The 23,197-nt window shown below is 46.0% G+C and overlaps 1 protein-coding gene across 2 annotated transcripts in view; it reads right to left on the bottom strand.

Moving 5' to 3' along the window:
* The window catches only part of podxl (podocalyxin-like), a 160,408-nt gene that overhangs the window by 48,487 nt on the left and 88,724 nt on the right, over positions 1-23,197 (bottom strand). The window contains exons 2-3 of one of the 2 annotated variants that reach the window (XM_078553052.1): positions 8,921-9,343; positions 4,302-4,651 (exon numbers count right to left, since the gene is read on the bottom strand). In XM_078553052.1, the coding sequence (XP_078409178.1) occupies positions 4,302-4,651; positions 8,921-9,343 (773 nt within the window). Of the gene's footprint in view, positions 1-4,301; positions 4,652-8,920; positions 9,347-23,197 lie in introns of both variants that reach the window. The other variant, XM_078553051.1, reaches the window with a different exon arrangement.

Consider the following 23,197-nt stretch of genomic DNA (forward strand, 5'->3'; position numbering starts at 1 on the left):
TAATTTATTGGAGTTCTTTGAAGGAGTCACATGTGCTGTGGATAAAGGGGAACGGGTGGATGTACTGTACTTAGATTTACAGAAGGCATTTGACAAAGTGCCACATCAAAGGTTATTGCAGAAAATAAAAGTAGGAAAGTAAATTGTGAATAGGGCGTAGACAAAGTGACATAGGTTAAGTGAGTAGGCAAAGATCTGGCAAATGGAGTATAATATGGGCAAATGTGAAATTGGTCATTTTGGCAGGAAGAATAAAAAGAAACTTTTAATCTAAATGGTGAGAGATTGCAGAGCTCTGAGATTCAGAGGGATCTGGGTGTCTTAGTGCATGAATCACAAAAGGTTAGTTTGCAGGTACAGCAGGTAATTAGTAAAGCTAATAGAATGTTATCATTTTTAAAATATTCATTCACGGGATGTGGGCTTCTCTGGTTGGGCCAGCATTTATTGCCCATCCCTAGTTGCCCTTGAGAAGGTGGTGGTGAGCTGCCTTCTTGAACCACTGCAATCCATGTACAGCCACAGTGCTGTTAGGAAGGGAGTTCCAGGATTTTGACCCAATGACAGTGAAGGAACAGGATGGTGATCGACTTGGAGGAGAACTTTCAGGTGGTATTGTTCCCATTTATCTGTTGCCCTTGTCCTTCTAGATGGTAGTGGTCATGGGTTTGGAAGGTGCTGTCGAAGGAGCCTTGGTGAATTCCTGCACTGCATCTTGTAGATAGTACATACTGCTGCTACTGTACGTCAGTGGTAGAGGGAGTGAATGTTTGTGGAGGGGATGCCAATCAAGTGGGCTGCTTTGTCCTGGGTGGTGTCAAGCTTCTTGAGTGTTGTGGGAGCTGCACTTATCCAGGCAAGTGGGGAGCATTCCATTACACTCCTGACTTGTGCCTTGTGGATGGTGGACAGGCCCTGGGGAGTCAGGAGGTGAGTTATTCATCGCGTGACTCCTAGCCTCCTAGCCTCTGACCTGCTCTTGTAGCCACAGTATTTATATGGCTAGTCCATTCCTTTTTCTGGTCAATGGTAACCCCTAGGATGTTGACAGTGGGGGATTCAGTGATGGTAATGCCATTGAACATCAAGGTTATTGTGAGGAGAATTGATTGGTGAGACCACATCTGGAGTATTGTGTACAGTACTGGTCTCCTTTTTTAAAGAAAGACGTAAATGAGTTAACAGCAGTTCAGAGAAGGTTTAGTAGACCAATTCCAGGAATGGGTGGGTTGACTTATGAGGAAAGGCTGGACAGGTTAGGCTTGTATGCACTGGAATTTAGAGTAAGAGGCAACTGAATTGAAACCTTTAAGATCCTAAGGGGTCTTGACAGGGTGAATGTGGAGAGGATGTTTTGTCTTGTGGGAGAATCTAGAACTAAGGGTCACTGTTTAAAAATAAGGGGTCGCTTATTTAAGACAGAGATGAGGAGAAATTTTTTCTCTCAGCGGGTTGTGAGTCTTTGGAACTCTCTTCCTCAAAAGGCGGTGGAAGCAGAGTCTTTGAATGTTTTTAAGACAGAGGTGGATAGATTCTTGATTAACAAGGAGGTGAAAGGTTATCGGGGGGGGCGGGGGTAGGTAGGAATGTTGAGTCGAGGTTACAATCAGACCAGCCGTGATATTATTGAATGGCAGAGCAGGCTCGAGGGGCCGAGTGGCCTACTCCTGCTCCTAATCCGCATGTTCGTATGTAATTTGGGCTGCAGGGGAACAGGCGAGGAGCTGTTTCTGCAGAATAAACTCAGGATCCGGGAGATGTGAACCCGAGACACTGCATTGCCGCTTCTGGCGGGAGTGCTGTAACTGCAACCTGGCAAGTTTACAGAGGTAGTTTTCATTATAAAGGTAGACGTAGGACACAGGGACCACATAGAAGTGTGATAGCCCTCATGACAATTGAAACTAATGTTTTTCAAAAAGCGTACACGGATATAATTTTGTTATTACGTTATAGGTTACAGAATAAAGCTTAGTGGGCAATCACATTGCCCTTGGGTGGTGCTGAACAATGCAGGATTTGATCTTTGGTCTGAATTGCAGCAGCAGCAGGGAATGCTACAACTGTTAGAGGGAGGCAGCGTGAACTGTCGGGATTGCAAATCCTTTGCTAGAACTGTTTTGGTGTGAAATTTGTGTGAAAGATAGCATCGGACCCGCCTGATCCCAGGAGTCTGCCGATACATCATTCTTGCAAACTGTTCACATTTTCCATTTTTATTACCCCCACCACGAGGTTTTATTCTTGTTGAGACAGGTCTCGACCCAGGCAGTCAATGGTGTCTATCAGAGGCTAGTGAAAGGGGGCGCTGCTGGTAGCCTGGGGATAGGCCGCATGCTGACCATCCTGGGCACAAGGTGTCAGGCCAGACAGATAAAAACAAAAGTAAACCAATCCCTTTTTTTTCCCCATTCAATGGTAGGCGGATAAGTGTTTTAAAAATAAACATTTTAAAAGATCTGAGGAAAATGCAGGGAATTAGATCTAAATGAATAGCTATTTCAGAGAGCCAGGACATGTACAATGGGCAGAATGGGAGTTGAGGATTATCAGATCAGTCATGGTCTCATTGAATGGCGGAGCAGACTTGATGGTCCAAATGGCCTACTTCTGCTCCTATGTCTTATGGTCTTATAATATTCTATGCTTTTTCAATTTTAGGAAAACAGAGATGAATGGAGGAGATGAGTTGGTATCGAGCAGGATACCACTGTTGTAGATGTCTATCAAATATGGCCAACAAAGAGAGAACATACCTGTGACAGTGTGATGAAAATCCATATTGTTAATGTGCTACAAAGCTATATAGTCAATACATAGGTGAATGTACACACTGTCAATTCAGATTCAATAGGTATAACTGATGAGACATGTTCTGGCTGTAAATAGAGGTCCTCCTACCTTACTCCTGATGCATAAGTGTTACACCTGAAACATCTGATACTTCAAGGTTGCAATAAATGTTACAACATTTTAAATGAAAAGAGAGTGGGCCCTCACAGTGGAGTTGCTCTCCTGATAGGACTTGGAGGCTATTGGTAGAGATTTTCCTGTTTGTCAGTTATATTTGAAGAAAAGCCTTCACAGTGTGTCAGTTTCTTTGGGGAAGCCTGCTATTCGTGTGCAGCTGCTAATACTTCTGGGCAGGGAAACCTGTTTGGGTGGGAGCTGAGGTTTGGGGGTTTGCCTGGGGAATGGTGGTGGCGACATTCAACATTTTGTGCCTTTGGAGCTTTGGACAGTCAGAGTTTCACCTCCTTGTCCGTCCTGTGGGCATATTGGACTTAGCGTACATGTGAGCTCACAGTTGACATAATTGCGACGGAACATTGCCCACAAGTTACTAGCAGGCAAACTTGGAAAAAAAAAGCAAGATCTAACTTTGTTGTATTCACTGTGCGATGCATAATTCATATTAAATTTGATCTGACCGTTAAATTAAAATAAAAAATAAGGTGAAATCTTGCTTTATTGTTACTTCTCGTGGTGGTCATTTCTTTTTTTGTTGTTGAACAAATGTGGATTGTGACAAAAGCAACAATGAAGCCATTTTATAAAGATTGGGAAGCATCAAGAGTAGTTAGAAAAGAATCACCAATAGAGGGTGTGGAGGGATGGTGAAATATTAAGTGAAGAATTAATTTCCATCTGCTAGCGCAATGAAGTAAGTTAATGTCAGGGTTCATGAGACAGTGTTACAACAAAATGTTCACCCAATTTTCATTGGGTCCAGGGAAGATTCACAAGGAAACTTGGATGCAAAGTTTTGGGCTTCCCTCATGCAACTTGATTTCAAGAAGGCTGACAATTTATTCTTAAGTGCACTTTCTTTCCTGAATTGTGTGCTTGTAGAGTTGAGGATTCCTAGTGAGAGGAAATGGAACACTTTCCACTACAGACGCCAACATTTTGTTAACTGTTAATTCCAGATCCTGAAAGTGTAGTTAATATAAGGCCCATCGGCTCCGCCTCAGCAATATGCTTTAAACCTGTGTTAAAGTGGCATTGTTCTATTTCCCATACCAGATAACTTGAGCACTCTCTGAGTGATGTCATCAATCAGCACCAAATTACATCATGGGATCATGGACAAAATGGATCAAGACTTCCAGCGATCATTTATAAGTTTTGTTTTAACCGCACAAAATATCATGGCCAGATCATGAAAATATCTCAATGTGGTTCTGACGGGCATGCATAGACTGGAAAATATGACATCCGGGATGAAGAGAAACATTTCAGAAAGGGAGGGGACTAATTCTCAGTGCTGAGAGCTCACTCTTGTACTGTTTTGTTTTTACCTTTGATTGCATTCTTGTCTTGGATGGATTTTCCTGTGTCCCTGAAATCGCATTTTCTGGTGTCGGTTCAGTCGTTTCACTTTCGTGTGTCCCTGTGACTACATCTTCACCCATCCCTTCGATTGACAATCCATTTATTGTACTTTGCAATGTCGTTTGACTAGCCTGAAGGTTGCTTGTTGTTGCACGTGTGACGGTGACACTTGTAGTTGTGCTGTTGACCCACGTTGAATTGGGTACCTCAGCAAGTTGTGTTGATCCTGGTGTAACTTGCCCAGGATCAAGTGAAGTTATTTTGACGGTACTGGAAGTAGCTTCAGATTCATTTGCTCTTGTGGTACTTTTGTTTTCTGTAATGACATAGGTTTAAAATAAATCTTAAAAATCTCAATTCCCATGACCATGTGTCCTATACCTCTGATTTTAACTGGCACTGTAAAAATGATTCAACATTAAGGTAAAATTTACAAATTGGCACTCTGGGCATTAAGCTTTGCACTGTTGGGTACACCTATCAAGGATTGAGTGGGCCCTGCACCATGGCATATTTTGCAGTTGATATTATTTCGTCCACATTTCATTGTAACCACGTATCAGTAGCTTCTCAGGGCTGTGGCTCAGTTGGTAGCACATTTGCCTCTGGGTCAGAAGGTTGTGGATTCAAGTCCCACTCCAGAGACTTGAATGTAAAATCTAAGCTAACCCTTCATTGCAGTGTAGAGGGGGTGGTGTATTTTGGATGTGACATTTAAACTTGGGTGAGTGTAAAAGATCCATGGCACTATTTCAAAGAAGAACATGGGAGTTATCCCTGGTGTCCTGGACAACAGTTATCCCTTAACCAACATCACAAAAGGGTGATTGTGTAACCATTATCCCACTGATCTTTGTGGGACCTTGCTGTGTAAAAATGGCTACCATGTTTTCTAGATTATGGGCGGAATCTTCTCGAGGTGTCAAGGGTCTTGTCTGCTGGCTAGAGAGCCAGTGAGAGACCCATGCTGCCTTTTCTCAGGAACGCCCACCGAACTACAAGCCAATCAGGCAGTGGTGAGGTCACTGGCGGACCTTCCCCTGGAATCAAGACCCCGGGGCCACAAGTCCCGCCGAGCAAGAACTGCCAACCAATCAGAGGCCGGCAGTTCTTGCACTTAGCAGCACCACAGAGGAGGCTGGCTGCTGCCAGAAGAACATCCCTCAGAATCTCAGGATCATGGAGCGACCCAGGACACAGGTAATGTGGGGGGGGGTGGGGGCAGATCGTAGTGTTGGAGGGGTGGAGGGGGGGTGGTGGGGGGGGGTGGTGGTGTGGTCGCAGGGAGAGAGGAGCAGGGGATTGGCAGCAAGGGCAAGGATGGTGGCTCTGACCAAACCCCCTCTTTCTGATGTCCAGTCCTTTGATCTGGCACCGAGTGTCTTTAATTGAAGGGCCCCCCCCCATCCGCCCTCACTATTGTAGCTGCCGTGCATGTTCCATGGTGACAGGCCCACCAGCAGTGGGGTTAATCCCAGCGGTGGCGGGATGAGGCTAAGTAGTCATTAATTGACCATGTAAGGGCCTCAATTTGTGGTGAGGTGGGGAGGTCAACCATGGGCCTTCTTGCCCAGAACTTAATTTGGGTTAAGGTGGAAAGGTGGAAGGGGTTCAGGTAGCCACCGCCCCACCAAAGTACATGTCCTTCCCTCCTCCAAGCTCACTACCAGCAAGAGCACAAGACTCCGTTCTATAACAGTGACCAACCTTCGAGGAAAGTACTTGAATGGCTGCAAAATCATTTGGGACATCCAGAGGTTCAGAAAGGAACTATAAAAATATGAGCTCTTTCTGCATTGAAATATGTTTATTAGGCAGATAGGGTATATGAAGCTGGGCTAATTAATCTGGACTTGGGCAAAGTGTTACAGTGAATATCAATCAGTACTTATAGTGATGAACCCATCACTAGCACCAGCATGTACTCACAAGGAGGTCTCATCATCCTCATAGTCACTGCCTTCACACTTTAAGACTGGCATTGAAAGGAAGGGGTGCTGAGAATTTGTGTAGATCCAGTGGGCCATAATGCATTGCACAGAATGGTAGGCGGTGGCTGCTTCATTGCTGTCCCATAAACATTGAGTTCTCAATCCCAGCCGCGTCCAGTGTGATTTTTGCTGGCTGAATTTTTGTGCTCACCAGAGTGAGGAGAATAAAGCTGTTTCTCTCTCAAGGCACCCAGTGTTGGGATAAAGCATTGCCATGGGCAGTTCGCTATACAATGAAGCTGCCTTAATGCAATGCTAAGCTCAGGTGCGCCCCTCAGGAATACACCTCAGCACATGTTGAGGAAGGGCCCCAGTAACCAGAAGCAAGTGATGAATAAATGTAAATCTATCGCACATCCAATATTCAACTTCTCACTGGTCACGGGAAACCCCGTGATTACAATGATCTCAGGATTTTGTTCTTCATTTTTAAAATTCTTTCATGGGATGTGGGCATCGTTGGCAAGGCCAGCATTTTTACTGCCCATCCCTAAGTGCCCTTGAAAAGGTTGTAGTGAGCCACCTTCTTGAACCGCTGCAGTCCATGTTGTGTAGGTACACCCACAGCGCTGTTAGGGAGGAAGCTCCAGGATTTTCATCCAGTGACAGGGAAGGAACGGTGATGTATTTCCAAGTCAGGATGGTGAGTGACTTGGAGGGGAAGTCACTTGAATGGCTGCAAAGTTATTTTGGACCAGTAATGGTGTTCCCATGCACCTGCTGCCCTTGTCCTACTAGGTGGCAGAGGTCATGGGTTTGGAAGGTGTTGTTGGAGGGAACTTTGGTGAGTTGCTGCAGTGAATCTTGTAGATGGCACACACTGCTGCCACTGTGCGTCGGTGGTGGAGGGAGCGAATGTTTAAGGTGGTGGATGGGGTACCACAATCAAGTCGGCTGCTTTGTCCTGGATGGTGTCAAGCTTCTTGAGTGTTGTTGGAGCTGCACTCATCTAGACAAGCGGGGAGTATTCCACCACACTCCTGACTTGTGCCTTGAAGATGGTGGCCAGACTTTGGGGAATCAGAAGGTGAGTTATTCACCACCGAATTCCTAGCCTCTGACCTGCTCTTGTAGCCACAGAATTTATGTGGCTAGTCCAGTTCAATTTCTGGCCAATGGTAACCTGCAGGTTTCAATGGTCTAATAAGGAACTGTGCATAAGGGTTGGAAACTGGAAGACACAGAATTAAGCTATTTTGAATAAGAACGAGAAGGGAAAAAGGGAGTTTTTTTACACAATGAGTTGCTGTGATCTGGAATGCACAGCCTAAAAGGGTGATGGAAGCAGATGCGCTAGTAGTCTTCAAGGATATCAGATATATAACTGAAAAGGAAAAAATTGCAGGGGTGTGGGGAACGAGCAGGGGAGTTGGGGCTAACTTTATAGCACATGCATACACAATGCACTAAATGGCTTCCTTTTGTGAATAATTTCAATGGAAAGGGAAACACTGAGTGTTTTCATTTCATAAGCATGTTTATCATCAATACATGTGGCCTTAATAGTCTATCACTTTCCAGAGTCAAGCAGAAGAACCCGATATACAGAATGTGCTTTGAGCAAAAAGGAAAAAAAAGACTTGCATTTATACAGCCCCCTTTCATAACCTCAGGGTGTCCCAAAGTGCTTTGGAGTCAATGAAATATTTTTGTAGTTTGGTCACTTGTAGGAAACATGCTTGTTAGGAAGTCTTCCACACAGCAAGATCCCACTAACAGCAATGTGATAGCGATCAAATAATCTGCTTCTGCATTGGTTTAAGGATAGATACTGGCCAAGACACTAGGAAGAGCTCCCTTGCTCTCCTTCTAATGGTGCAATGGGATCCATCCTAAGGGGCAGATCAGGACTTGATTTAACTTCTCATCTGAAAGGCACCTCTGACAGTGCAGCACTCCCTCGGTACTGCACTGGGAGTGCCAGCCCAGATATTTGTACTCAGCTCTCCAGGTTGGGGCTTGAAGCCACAACCTTCTATTTTAGAGTTGAGGGTGCGACCCATTTAACCACTTCTAACATGTCAATCCCAGGATTCTGGAAGAATATCATATTCTCAAATTCTTTTTGTTTTTCGGTGAGAACCACAGGCTAGAGGCGTTGGACTTAAAGAGAGCTGGTGTGGCAAGTAGAAAAAAAATCACTGGTGCAAGTTTCTCCAGAGAGTGAGCCCCACTTTGCACCTGGAACTTGTCCTACATGAAGAGGAGCCAAAGGAAGTTTAATTCCCCAACAATGACATTCCTTGCGCCAATGAACATTGAAAAACACATGTCCTACAAATATGTTATCAAAGCACGCATCATGGTAGTGACTTGACTGCCTTTAAATGACCAACAGGAAAATAATACAATATATTTTTAAAAGCAGTAACCAATTATCAATGACTGACAACATTTGCCAGATGTGCTTATTTTTTGGATTGGGGTTTTACTTCACTTTTTGCAAAAGGAAAAAAAATGCTCAGTTATGGGGAATGAGCAGGGGAATTGGGACTAACTTTATAGCAAATTCATACAGCACAATGGGCTGAATGGCTTCCTCTGGTGCTGCATGATTCTATGAACCTATGATTTGAGTGGTACGTTCTCCTTACCAAACACTGTAGTAGTTACAGATTCTTGAGTTGTGGAGTTCAGTGTTTTAGAGGTACTGCTCTTCTGATGAGGAGCAGATGTTGATGCGACAGTTGTAAGTTGAACAGTTGTGGTGTTATCCTGATCTTGAGATTTTACTATTGTTTCTGTAGTCAGACTCGTTGCTGCTGGACTAGTCACTCTTGGAGCTGTAGTGGAACTGCCCTTGGTCACTGTGGGCTCCTTGGTTGTAACGCTGGAGATGATTTCCTTAATGGCAGCACTAGAAGTTGTTACTTGTGTTGCGTTGCTGGGTTGCATAGTAACATTAGTTGTGGTAGAATAAATGTGTGAGGTTGTTTCCTGTGTAGTTACAGTTGCGTTGTCCTTCGTTGTTAATGGTGCTGTTGATTGGGTATCTGTATTGTCTGTTGACCAAGAACCTGCTGAAGTAATGAGATTCAGGATATTAGAGGAACAGGAGATGGCGATTCAGCCCCTCGAACCTGCTCCACTATTCAATTAGATCATGACTGATCTGTATCTTATCAACTATCCATTTGGTTCAGTCACCCTTAATACCATCGCCCAAAAATGAATAATTAATCTCAGTTTTGAAATCTTGAATTGACCCCCAATGACCACATCTTATTTGGGCGAAGAGAGTTCCAGATTTCTTCACTTTGTGTGAAGAAGTGCTCCCTGAAGAACCTAGCTCTAATTGTAAGGCTTCTTTGTTCTGGACCCCCCACCCCCGACCAGAGGAAAACATATCTCTCCATCCACCCTATCAAACCCTTCAATCATCTTAAATACTTCAATTATATCATCCTCAGGGTGGGATTTTCCAGCTGAACCCATCGCTAGGATTGTCCAGACCTGCCGAAAGTCAATGGGCTTTTGGCTGGGCTGCCGTATCCCCCCACAGCAGGTCCCGCCATGACAGAGCCGGAATACCGTGGCCCTATCAGGGGGATACCAGCAATTTGTCCTAATCAGACCCTCCAAGCCCATGTCTTTTTTTGATGAATGATTATAGACAGTTGTCGATATTGTAAATCATTTTCAGAGACTGTTCAAATGTAGCCCAAGATGGAGGCCTAGTCTTCTTTATGGGAGACAAGATCACTTATAAGAAAACAAAGTCTAGGAGAAGAGGGCATACTCTCATTTATGATGATGGATGATGTACTCCCCACCACCGTCCCTCGTATTGATAGTTGATTTGGGAATGGTCCTATAACTGTTAAGAAGAAGAATTGAGTTTATTCATGTGAGTGAGGGAATTGAATTTAGGAAGTGATTTTCTGAATTCCCTTCTGGGTTCTGATGGCATGTGACTGTTGGCTTTTCATTCCTGGAGAGCCTATAGAACCATTGAACTTTACAGCACAGAAGAAAGCCATTCCTCCCAGTACAACCATGCCTGTACCTAATGTCCATTGGTCACTGTAGTGATCAGTGCTAGGAACCCTGCCTGATTTCTTTCCCTCCCATTTATTCTATAGATTCTATAGAATTCCCTAGATATTGTGACTGTCATGGAGAGGGGAGAGATGTGGAACAATTACCCCCCTTTCCCACCTCTCGACTGCTGCAACAAGATGTATTTTAAAGAAGTGTTTTGACCCTTTGGGCACTGTGACTTTCAAGAAGAGACTCAAGACCAGCATCCACGTAGGTTTAAATGAAAAGAATGAATAAATGTCTACTTTCTCAAAACCTGAAATGTAAACACAACATCACCCACTCACTCATTCACACAAGACCAACACAAAAGAAAAGATGGTTACAAAAGATGTAGCAGGCACTTAGCTTACTTAAAGAATCAAAAAGGCACTTCTATAATCAGATGTTAGTTGGAAATGTTGCAGGCATGAAGATTCTCTCTTGGCTCACTGAAGACAGTGGAGGTTGGAAATTTCTGGCAAGTAACTCACAGTGGCCTACTCTAAGCAGCAGCAGGTTTCTGGTGTTTCCAGTCAAAGTTGTGGTCGAGCCACTATATTGAAGATATAATTCTGCAGATAAAACAAATTAGCCTCACTTCTTTGTCTGGGGTGAGTTCCTATGCAGGGTTCCTCCTTTAACTGGATGAAATTACTTTCCTCCATTGGTTCTTACCCCAGACTGACCACTCTGGGCTGTCCTTGTGAATTAATAAGTTATTTCCCACCAGAAGCCAGTTTCTGTCATATGACCATAGTATCAATGTTCCCACTGTCCACAAAAAATAGTTTGTTGTGCTTAGCAATTGTCACACCATGGGGAATGTTTGATAACCCCATCAACATTCCAGTTATTAATAGCCTCCGAATATCTTTATTTGCATTTCCATCTCCATGAGGCCAACAAGATATCATCACTTTAATTTAAATGGAGAGGGCAGTCATCAGCATCTGAGAAAGGTTGTTTTCATTTTAAGTGACTTCCCAGAGACACGCCCAGAAATGAATCAATCCCTGTGGGTATGGGAAACACAGAAAAAGGTCACCTGACCCCCTGGAGTCCACCCTTTCAAGGTAAATTCTCCATATTCCATGCTGCTTTTTAAAAGTAAAATGTTCATCTTCTTCATAAATTCATGGGCAGATGACATGGGTGTAACAAGACTAATTATAGCAACTCCAGTGCTGTTCTGCCTGAAATCAATTAACTTGCCACAGATGGGGATGGGTTGGCACTGTCTAGATGCATATGCTTCCATATTCCACATACCATTTGCGACTCCTCAGATACTGAAGCAGTATGTGACCATATGCAGCAAGACCTGGATCATATTCAGGCTTGGGGTGATAAATGGTAAGTAACATTTGTGCCACACAAGTGCCAGACAATGAACATCTCCAACAAGAGGGCATCTAATCCCCTTCTCTTGACAGTCATTGGCATTACCATCGTTGAACCCCCCACTATCAACATCCTGAGGTTACCATTGACCAAAAACTGAACAGCACTAGCCATATGGCTACAAGAGCAGGTCAGAGGCTGGGAATCCCGTGACGAGTAACTCACCTCCTGACCCCCCCAAAGCCTGTCCACCATCTACAAGGCACAAGTCAGGAGTGTGATGGAACACTCTCCACTTGCCTAGATGAGTGCAGCTCCCACAACACTCGAGAAGTTTTGACACCATCCTGGACAAAGCAGCCCGCTTGATTGGCACCCCATCCACCACCTTAAAAATTCACTCCCTCCACCACTGGCGCACAGTGGCAGCAGTGTGTACCACCTACAAAATGCACTACAACAACTCGCCAAGGCTCCTTCAACAGCAACTTCAAAATGTGCAAACTCTACCACCTAGAAGGACAAGGGCAGCAGAGACATGGGAACACTACCACCTGCAAGTTCCCCTCCAAGTCACACACCGTCCTGATTTGGAACTCAATCGCTGTTGCTTCACTGTCGCTGGATCAAAATCCTGGAACTCCCCGGCCTAATAGCACTGTGGATATTCCTATAACAAACGGACAGTTCAAGAAGGTGGCTCACCATCACCTTCTCAAGGGCAATTGGGGATGGGCAATAAATGCTGGCCCAGCCAGCGATGCTCACATCCCCAAGAATGAATTAAAAAATGGCTCAGTTCTGTCACGGCATTTATTTTCTGAACCGTAAGGTTCTGTTCCAAATAGAATACTCAATGTACACTATAAACACGAGGTGTGCTTTAGCAATGGACAGACCTCTCATTGAGAGAGTGTTCATCCCTCATGAAATATAAACCCCACAATCCCATGGCTGGGATTTTGCCCCCACTGGACTTACGAGCGGCAGTGGGCATGAAAAACGGTGTTCTTTCTGCTGGCCGCAACGGCGGCTTTTCGGACCGTAGCATCTGGTTTCCCCTGTATTAATTATGCATGCACGGGAAACACGCCATGATCGTGGGCAGGCAGCCTCTGATTCACCCTCCCGCTCACCGCCCCCTCACTCCGGGTGCCATATTTAAATGGCATCCGGGCGCAGCTTTTTTATTGTCTGCAGCCCAGGACTGCTCCACAGGAGACATGGCTCCCAAAGGGAAGAAGCATGCTGCTCCAAAATTCAGCGACACCTCCCTGGAACGCCTGCTGGACGCAGCTGACGCCCGCCGAGATGTCCTCTACCCCCCCGGTGATGGCCGTCAACCTCCCCACTCTGGCTTGGCAAGCGGTGACAGTGGTGGTCAATGCCAACGCAGCACAGAAGAGATCAGCCACCCAGTGCAGAAAGAAGGTGAATGATCTGATCTGTGGCACCAGGGTAAGTCAACATCTCATCACTTTCAACTCACATACTCGCTCACCATCACACATTCACTGGCATCTCACTCACTGCCAGCGCAAGGGACATCACCACTCACTTTCTCTCACACACACACCCTTACATCTCCCCCTGGCCTCTTTGCAGTTCGTCTCCTCATCCTGTCCATGGCTGCACTCCACCCACACATGGCAGGCATCTTTATCCTCTGCTCTGGCATGCACCTTGCTCTCCATCTGTCTTTGTGTAGGACAGGCTCGCGCACAATCGGAGGGGGGGTTCTCAGATCAGGGGGGTGGAGTGGCTGAAATCAAGGTCCTGACTGCCTATGAAAACTGAGCCACTGAGCTGGCCAGAGAGGACTTGGACCATGCCTGTGCCGACAGTGAGGTGAGTGGCGCATACCCAAGTGAGGATCCTGCACCTGCTCTTCCCTCAGGCAACCATAATGTGAGTGCATTGTCCTGGATTAGAGTGGCCTGCCATGCATTAATCATCTCCCCTTTCTTTCAGATGCACCTCTGGAAAATACTCAAGGGCACCCACCAGCCTGGCCCTCAGCTCCAGCCCCGAAGGTACGCTGGAAGAGAACCAAAGGAGGGCACTGTAGAAGACCCGTCACAGCGCTCACCCACACCCTCTACCAGCGCAGAGACACAAAACTTTGTGGGACTAGTTCTAGGGTAGCCTCAGGGTCACAATATAGTGAGCATAGCACTCAATCAGGTCCTCTAGGATGGCGTTTACCTGGAAGGGGTGGGTCAGGGATGCCATTTCCAAACGGAGGCCAGGTGAAGCACTTAGCACTTGCCTGCTGGCTTGGAGATGGAGGAAAACCTGTAAAGGACATGATCACTTAACACTTCACTTCAATTTGTTCTCATATCTACTGAGACGTCGATGATGCAGGCTGCAGGCAACTCCGACTTGGGAATGGCTCTCATCCAGATGAGGAGATGGAGGGCCTGTTTCCGGTTGGCATAGGGCCATGAGGAGCAAGGACTTGAGTAGCAAGAGGCAGCGGGGCCTCTCTAAGATTAAGAGGCCGGCAAACATGGACCACTGCAACAGCGGGCATTGGTCTAACCATCGGTGTATCACCGGCGGTGCTCTTATCTAGAGATGAAAGGCAATGCCAGGGGTGCCCACGTAAGCCCTGGGATGTGGTTGCTCACATCTGCCAGCTTCTCCAGTGCGAGCCCTGGCCACAAGGATTCTGTGGGAGTAATGTGGAGCTCCTGGCCTGCAGTGAGTGAATGTCTGCCCTGTGCCCTTTATATACGGTGCCAGGACCTTCGACCCTAAGAGGTAACAGCAGAGCGGGCGACCTTCTGCCCACCCCCTGCCACGAGATTCGCTTCAATCTTGGCGGCTGAATAAATAATAAGCTGAAAAGCAGGAGAACGCACGTTTTCACCCGCTCTGATGCCCAGCAGAAATCATGCCGACTTTCCTGCCTGGCACTGGACCTGGTCTCCAGGATGGAAAACTCCGCCTCACATTGTGACAAAGGAGGAAAAGACTTGAGAAAACGGATTAAAATGGTGCTGAATGACACTGCTTCTGCAACAATCAATGATTTTCTTTTGAAAAAAGCTATCAAATTCACTGTAGTGTCAAGACCTCACAACATATGGATTCTCAGTGACTTATACTGGTATTTCCTTACCCATTCTGAATTTAGAATGGGTGCATAATGGGTGAGTATCTTTAACAGCAGTGAAGATTTCTTCTTCATCAAATTGTCCATTGTGCTTACAGCTCGGTGCATGAAGGTTGACAGTGCAAGGTGACTGTTTGCTCCTGAAAGCATCAACTAAGCAACACCTTTGGCCTCAAGTGCAGGATGTAGGGCATAGCAGATCTTCCAGATCATTGTTTTATCAATTTTTTTCATGGGATGTGGGCTTCGCTGGCTGGGCCAGCATTCATTACCCGTCCCTAATTGCCCTTGAGAAGGTGGTGGTGAGCAGACTTCTTGAACCAATGCAGTCCGTGTGGTATAGGTACACCCACTGTGCTGTTAGGGAGGGAATTCCAGGGTTTTCACCCAGCAACAGCGAAGGAACGGCGATATATTTCCAAGTCAGGGTGGTGAGTGGCTTGGAGGGGAACTTCCAGGTGGTGCTGTTCCCATACATCTGCTGTCCTTGTCCTTCTAGATGGTAGCAGTCGTGGGTTTGGAAGATGCTGTCTATGGAGGCTTCGTTAGTTGCTGCAGTGCATCTTGTAGATGGTACACACTGTTGCTAATGTGCATCAGTTGTGGAGGGAGTGGGTGTTTGTGGATGGGGTGCCAATCAAGTGGGTTTTATTGTCCTGGATGGTGTCAAGCTTCTTGAGTGTTGTTGGAGCTGCACTCATCCAGGCAAGTGGAGTGTATTCCATCGCACTCCTGACTTGTGCCTTGTAGATGGTGGACAGGCTTTGGGGAGTCAGGAGGTGAGTTACTCATAGCAGGATTCCTAGCCTCTGACCTGTTCTTGTAGCCACAGCATTTATATAGCTAGTCCAGTTCAGTTTCTGGTCAGTGGTAACCCCCAGGATGTTGATAGCGGGGGATTCAGCGATGGTAAAGCCATTGAATGTCAAGGGGAGATTGTTGAATTCTCTCTTGTTGGAGATGGGCATTGCCTGGCACTTGTGTGCTGTGAATGTTATTTGCCACTTATTAGCCCAAGCCTGAATGCTGTCCAGGTCTTGCTGCATATGGGCACAGACTGCTTCAGTATCTGAGGAGACATGAATGGTGCTGAACATTGTGCAATCATCAGTGAACATCCCTACTTCTGAACTTTTGATGGAGGGAGGGTCATTGCTGAAGCAGCTGAAGATGGTTGGGTCTAGGACACTACCCTGAGGAACTCCTGTAGTGATGTCCTGGGACTGAGATGATTGACCTCCAACAACCACTACCATCTTCCTTTGTGCTAGGTATGACCCCAACCAGTGAAGAGCTTTCCCCCTGATCCCCATTTTTGCTAGGGCTCCTTGATGTCACACTCGGTCAAATGCTGCCTTAATGTCAAGGGCAGTCACTCTCACCTCGCCTCTTGAGTTCAGCTCTTTGTCCATGTTTGGACTAAGGTGGTAATGAAGTCAGGAGCTGAGTGGCCCTGGCAGAACCCAAACTGAGTGTCAGTGGGCAGGTTATTGCTGAGTAAGCGCCGCTTGATAGCACTGTTGACGACCCCTTCCAACACTTTACTGACGATCGAGAGTAGACTGATGGGGCAGTAATTGGCCGGGTTGGATTTGTCCTGCTTTTTGTGGACAGGACAAACCTGGGCAATTTTACACATAGCCGGGTAGGTGCCAGTGTTGCAGCTGTACTGGAGCAGCTTGGCTAAGGGCCCAGCTAGTTCTGGAGCACAAGTCTTTAGTACTATTGCTGGAATATTGTCAGGGCCCATAGCCTGTGCAGTACCGGTGCCTTCAACCATTTCTTGATATCACGTGGAGTGAATCAAATTGGCTGAAGACTGGCATCTGTGATGCTGGGGACCTCCGGAGGAAGCTGAGATGGATTATCCACTCGGCACTTCTGGCTGAAGATTGTTGCAAATGCTTCAGCCTTGCCTTTTGCACTGATGTGCTGGGCTCCCCCATCATTGAGGATGGGCATATTTGTGGAGCCTCTTCCTCCGGTTAGTTGTTTAATTGTCCACCGCCGTTTATTACTGCATTGGCAGGACTGCAGAGCTTAGATCTGATCCATTGGTTATGGGATCGCTTAGCTCTATCACTTGCTGCTTATGCTGTTTGGCACACAATTACTCCTGTGTTGTAGCTTCACCAGGTCGACACCTCATTTTTAGGTATGCCTGGTGCTGCTCCTGGCATGCTTTTGCACTCTTCATTGAACCAGGGTTGATCCCCTGGCTTGGTGGTAATGGTAGAGTGGGGGATATGCCAGGCCATGAGGTTACAGGTCATGGTTGAGTACAGCTCTGCTGCTGTTGATGGCCCACAGTGCCTCATGGGTGTCCAGTTTTGAGTTCCTAGAGCTATTCAAAATCTATCCCACTTAGCATGGTGGTGGTGCTACACAACACGATAGAGGGTATCCTCAATGTGCAGATAGGACTTTGTCCCCACAGGACTGTGTGATGCTCACTCCTACCAATCCTGTCATGGACAGACGCATCGACGACAGGTAGATTGGTGAGGGCAAGGTCAAGTAGGCTTTTCCCTCACCACCTACCACAGACTCAGTCTAGCAGCTAGGTCCTTTAGAACTTGGCCAGGTTTGTCAGTAGTGGTGCTACCGAGCCACTCTTGGTGATGGACTTTGAAGTCCCCAACCCAGAGTTCATTTTGTTCCGTTGCCACCCTTGGTGCTTCCTCCAAGTGGTATTTAATATGGAGGAGAAATGATTCATCAGCTGAGGCATGGGTGGTAATCAGCAGGAAGTTTCCCTGCCCATGTTTGACTTGATGCCATTGGGGCTTCATGGGGTCCAGAGTCGATGTTGAGAACTCCGGGGGAACTACCTCCTGACTGTATATACCACACTGCTAGGCCAGACCAGGTGAGGATGGCAGATTTCCTTCCCTAAAGGGCTTCAGTGAGCCAGATGGGTTTTTATGATAATTGACAATGGTGACTATGATCAAGAATAGCTTTTTAAAAATAAATTCCAAATTTTTTAACTGAATTTAAATCCTACCAGCTGCTGTACAGCATTGGCCTGGACCTCTGGATTACTTGTCTGGCAACATTACCACTACACCACTGTCTCCCACTCCGCCCCTTCCCCATAGAAGAAGTAACTTATAGTGGGTCTGCAAAAGAGTCTGCCAGAGAGATTCTTCATTGGAAATAGAGACTTCATAACTAGTGCGAAGAGTCTTCCTGATCTGATTAAAATACCTTGATGACTGGTGACTCTCTGACTATGTAGTGTTGGTATCTGTGAATCAATTCCTCACAGTTGGAAGAGGTAACACATAGCAGGCTGAAGAAATAAATGACTTATACCAGTGTCTTTCATGACCTACAACATCCCAAAAGCACTTCACAGTCAATGATGTATTTTTGAAGCGTAGTTATTTCTTTAACTTTGGGAAATGCAGCAGCCCAATTTGAGTATAGCAAGATCCCATGAACAGGTAAATGGCCAGATAATCTGTTTTAGTGGTATTGGTTGAAGGATAAATATTGGCCAGGGTAGCAGGTGAACTGCCCTGCACTTCCTCAAATAGTGCTAAGGGACTTCTCACATCCACCTGAGAGGGGAGACGGGGCTTAACATCTTATCCGAAAGGTGGCACCTCTGCCACTGCAGCGATCCCTCAGTACTGCACTGGGAGTTTCAGTCTAGATTATGTGCTTTGGGATGGGACTTGAAGCCACAGCATTAACTAGAAAGATTTATTTGTGGTCATTATATTTTTACACAATAGAGTTGCCAAAAAGGCACTGGGAAGGATTTGGTCATTTACTATTGTTTATAAAATAGTCGTAAATGCTAAGTTTAGTTTAAGTGATGGTTTATGGATAACTATCAATGAACCTCTCATTCATTAATCCCAGGGGTGCATTGAGAAGGGAATCCGTGAGTGACAGGATAGTGGAGAAACACTGGGGGTTGCTGTCTGATTGTTTCTGGGCGTAAGGAAGCAGCTGGCTGACAGGGAGGTAAATCAGGGAAATGGAGGGTGGCGGGGGGAGGTGTTGTGAATGCCCCCCGACAAGAGGAGCCGGGGCTGGGGGGGCTGGTGGTGTTAGTGGTAGGGTCGGGCACAACTGAGGCCTGGACATTTTTTGTGGGTCACTCCATGACGAGACTCGCTGGCACCCCTAGTGGACTGCCTCTGGACATCCTACTCAGCGATGGGTTAAAATGCTATTGGGGTCCAAGGTATGTCATGGAATTCTGACTTGCATTTACTAATGAGGTTCCTGCCAGAGTTCAACAGTAGCTGAGTCAACCACCAAAACCCATCAGGAGCAAGGAGCTCAATGTATTGGCCTTAGTTATGAGTGCAGAACTTTGTATGGCACTTGAATAATGGAGGTCCCCTCTCTTCCTGTGATGGCTCTCCAAAATGATGCAGATAATGTGCTTGAAGTGGGCCCAGTTCATCCCTGCACCCTTGACCACCCAGGCACCAGTCTAGATATCTCCACCTCTGGGGAGTCAGAGGGAGAGGGTAAGTAGAGAACGCAACACAGGGTGAGGAGGAGCAATCTGGGGCTGGCAGCAGAGGTGCGGCAGCGAGGTGAAGGGAAGACCAGAATATAAAGAGGCACAGTTTGTGTATGGCTAATCGCAGTTTGGGTTTTGGGTTTAATCTTACCATTCAGCGAGATGGGGAACATGTGGTTATATTCTTTGAATGTGCCAGTGAAGCTTTACACAATCCTTATCCATCCTCCTAATCATCTCCTTAAAAAACTATGTGGATTTATTAATTGTGCCCTATCACTTCTTAAATCTTGCTGACTGTTCCTTTAAGGGGTCTCTGCTTTTTGGTTGGACTCTCATATCATCGCACAATGTGCCTGCTAACATTTTCCCACTGCAGGTGTAAGATTATGCCGTAGGCTCAAAGTTTTTATGGCAAAGAAGGAAGAGGCCATTTGGCCCATCGAATCCGCAATTCATGCCCATCTTCTTAACTGAATAACCCAAGTACAGTTTTTATATTTCTGAAATTCCTAAAAACACAGGGCAACCCGCTGTTGGGGAGGGACGGTGGCTGGAAAATTCTGGTCACTGTCTTGCTAATTTTACTGCATATTTCCTTTGCGATTCTAGTGCGTAACTGATTTGATCCAGGTGCAATGTCAATTTCTGGGGACGTTTCGCTTTCTTTTAGAAAGCTTTCTCGTGAAATCACTTTTATCTTTTAGCATCGTAGTGTGATGCATGTGGTGGGCAATTTTTTTTTTGTTCAAATTTGTTGGTGATGAGGTTCATAGTGGTAACGGCAGGGAACTAACCAATCACAATTCAGCCAGTATCATCGTTCTCAACATTTTTAAATAGGAGGGAGCAAAGGTCAGTGAAAACTGTCTAGCGTAAACTTTACAAATCCATGACCCAACCTCACTCTAGGGCCGGGGTTTTCTGTGCCCGATCATGACGAGCCTGTTTGGTGATTGTTTTTTTATTATTCATTCATGGGATGTGAGCGTCATTACTGCCCATCCCTAATTGCCCTTGTTTAGAAGGCATTTAAGAGTCAACCGCATTGCTGTGGGTCTGGAGTCACATGTAGGCCAGTCCAGATAAGGACGGCAGATTTCTTTCTCTAAGGGGCATGAGTGAACCAGATGGGTTTTTACAACAATCGGCAATGGTTTCATGGCCTTTAAATATGGCGCCCGGTTTACTGAAGGCCTGAGGTCACGGCTGAGTGGGGGAATTAGCAGCCACCCAGCCAGCAATCCAACATAAAACCTGTGCCTCTCAATTTTTTAAACAAAGTGGTGCACGCAGTTTCGTTACCCAGCCCACTGGGTAGTGCTGGTGGCATTACACACACTAATTTGCATGAACTTGTTGCAAACTGGCCCATTTTTAATTGAGGCATGAATGGGCAGTGAAATTATAATCAGTTTTAGGTGTAGCAACATGGGAATGTTAGGAACAGAGGGAGGCCATTCAGCCCTTCTAACTTGCTCTGCCATTCAGTTACAATTTTCATTTTGCTTTGAGTAACATGATCAGTTCAAAAAGAAGCAAATTGTCTTCAATTCAGGGTATTCAGGACATAACAAGAATATTGTAACGGGTGTGAGCTATTTGGCTCCTCAAGGCTGCTCTCCTATTCAATTAGACCATGGCTGGTCTGCAGTCAACTCCACTTACCCACCTTATCTCTTGATGCCTCACCGAGCAAAAATCTGTCTCAGTCTTGAAAGTTCCAATTGTCCCATGAACCAATTAAATGAATGAATTGGCAACTCTAGGTGAATACATTGGAGTGTGCGTATACTAAGTTTCCGGTAACAGAGAGACATTCTCCCTTACCAAATATCTGCTCCAAACTGAGGTTACAGGCAAACGCAGGGCCTCGTGAGGAAATTTGACGGCGAGATTAATAGACCCTTAAGCTGGTTAGGTGCTTGAGGTGTGTTAAGGGTTCATTATTGCAGCTGTGTCATGATTGTTGCATTCTCTTTGTTAACACCGACAAAATGGCAATCCCGTGGATTGCATATGTCGAACAAAACCTTTGCACTATTCTGCTAACAGGTCATAAATTACAGTCAGCAAGCCAGACCTTATTGTTCATTCAAAGGCAAATTTGTTGCCCTCAACCTATTCATTTTTATAAAAATGGATCAGAAAGAAAACAAAGCAACATTTCTATTGTTGGGCGAAATTTATCGCATTATGTGACTTGCTGAACTTCCTTTTTGATGTGAATTTAATAGGGCCTCCAGCCTCAGCCACATTCTTGTCTCCCCTTTGACCCTGGTTGCTTGACAGTTTGCTGCAGCTCAGTTCACAAGCATGTAGCAAGTTGGCTTGGTCCTCCTCCGGCTCCTGCACGGATATGGCCCCAAGTGAAGCAGCTGGCAGCGATGCAGGTGCTTTATAGTGCCAGCCGTGGCTCAGTTGGCAGCACTTGTGTCTTTTGAGTCAGACGACTTTGTGGCTTCAAGTCCCATTCCAGAGCAGAAAACCTCAGCTGACGCTCTAAGCGTAGTAATGTGAGTAAGCCGGGCTATCTTAGAATTAACTGAGGCCCTCTCTGCCCTCTCGGCTGGACACAGTAGACACTGCTCGAAAATGAGCGGGGCGGTTCTAGCCAATATGTGTTACCTAACCAACATCACTCAAAAAAGCAGACGATCCACCCTTTATGACTTGGCTGTTTGTGCGACCTTGCTGTATGTAAATTGGCTTCAAGGGATTGCGAAAGGCGCTACATAAATGCAAGCCCTTCTTTCATGTATAATTGAAAGTTGCATGAAGCAATGGAGGATCAGGGATAAAGAATGTGGTCTTTGTTATTTTCAGCCCAGCAATGAAATCATGAGAATGGTTGGCTTGAAAGACGTTTCATTTGATGTAACGTGATTTTATCAGTGGGAACAAAAGAAAATCATGTAATCAGGATGCATCTGTGATAATAATCATGCAACTCTTAAAACAGCTACTGAGCCTTCAAATATCCAAATAATCATTATTCTGACCGAAAAGGGCACAATGGTTGTGCAGAATGGCCAAGTGCAGGTTAGGAATACTGTCAATTTTCCCAAGAACAGCTGCACTCAGCATCTCCCTAAACCTCCACCCTGTAGAAGGACAAGCCCAGAAGGGAAAAAACAGTAAAAACTGGGAAATAAGAATACTAGTCCGAACTGTTTTTTCCCTTCTGGGGTGGTGGGGGGAGGGGGGAACAGCACCGCCTCTATGTCTCCCTCCAAATCGCACGCCCTTTCGACCTGGACTTCCTTCATTACGTCGGGCCAAAATCCTGTTAATCCCCACCTAACCGCATTGCGGGAGTGTCTTCACCAATTGCTGGAGTTTGGTTTCACACTGGAAACTCTCCCAGGGTTCAAATCACCCCTCTGCCCGCAACCCCCCCCTCCCAGAGTTTCCATCCTCAGAGTAAAGGTGAGCAAACCTCCAGTGGGTGTCCTGGACATCATGCTCCTGAGTAAACAGCTCTGAGCTATGTCTGCCTTCAAGATGAATCATTCCTGGCTCTGGGATACGCTGGCTGCCTAATGGGGCCTTTCCATTCTGGCACAGTCTTAGATATTTTGGAAGTGGAATTAGGATGCTTCCGATATTTCTTCCGTGGCTTCTTAACTACAGAGATGCTGTTTGGCTTCCTTGCAATCTCCACCCAAGCTTTCTTCTTCTTCACACTGCTTGTGGATGGCTACAGGTGCCAGAAAGTTGTTTTTCTTTTAAGCGTTCCACTAAGAGGAAGCCCACCTCAGTATCAAGGAAATGCTCTTTGCTTCTCCTTCCCCCCGGGTTTGAACTTACTGGTTTGACCTTTCACTGGCCACTCAGCTCGTTTGGCTCCCTCATCCATTTCCCTGCTCTCTTCCCCCGCTGCCCCCCCACCCCCAT

Source organism: Cetorhinus maximus, chromosome 12 (assembly GCF_964194155.1).
Source record: "Cetorhinus maximus chromosome 12, sCetMax3.hap1.1, whole genome shotgun sequence".
Classification (NCBI taxonomy): Eukaryota; Metazoa; Chordata; class Chondrichthyes; order Lamniformes; family Cetorhinidae; genus Cetorhinus; species Cetorhinus maximus.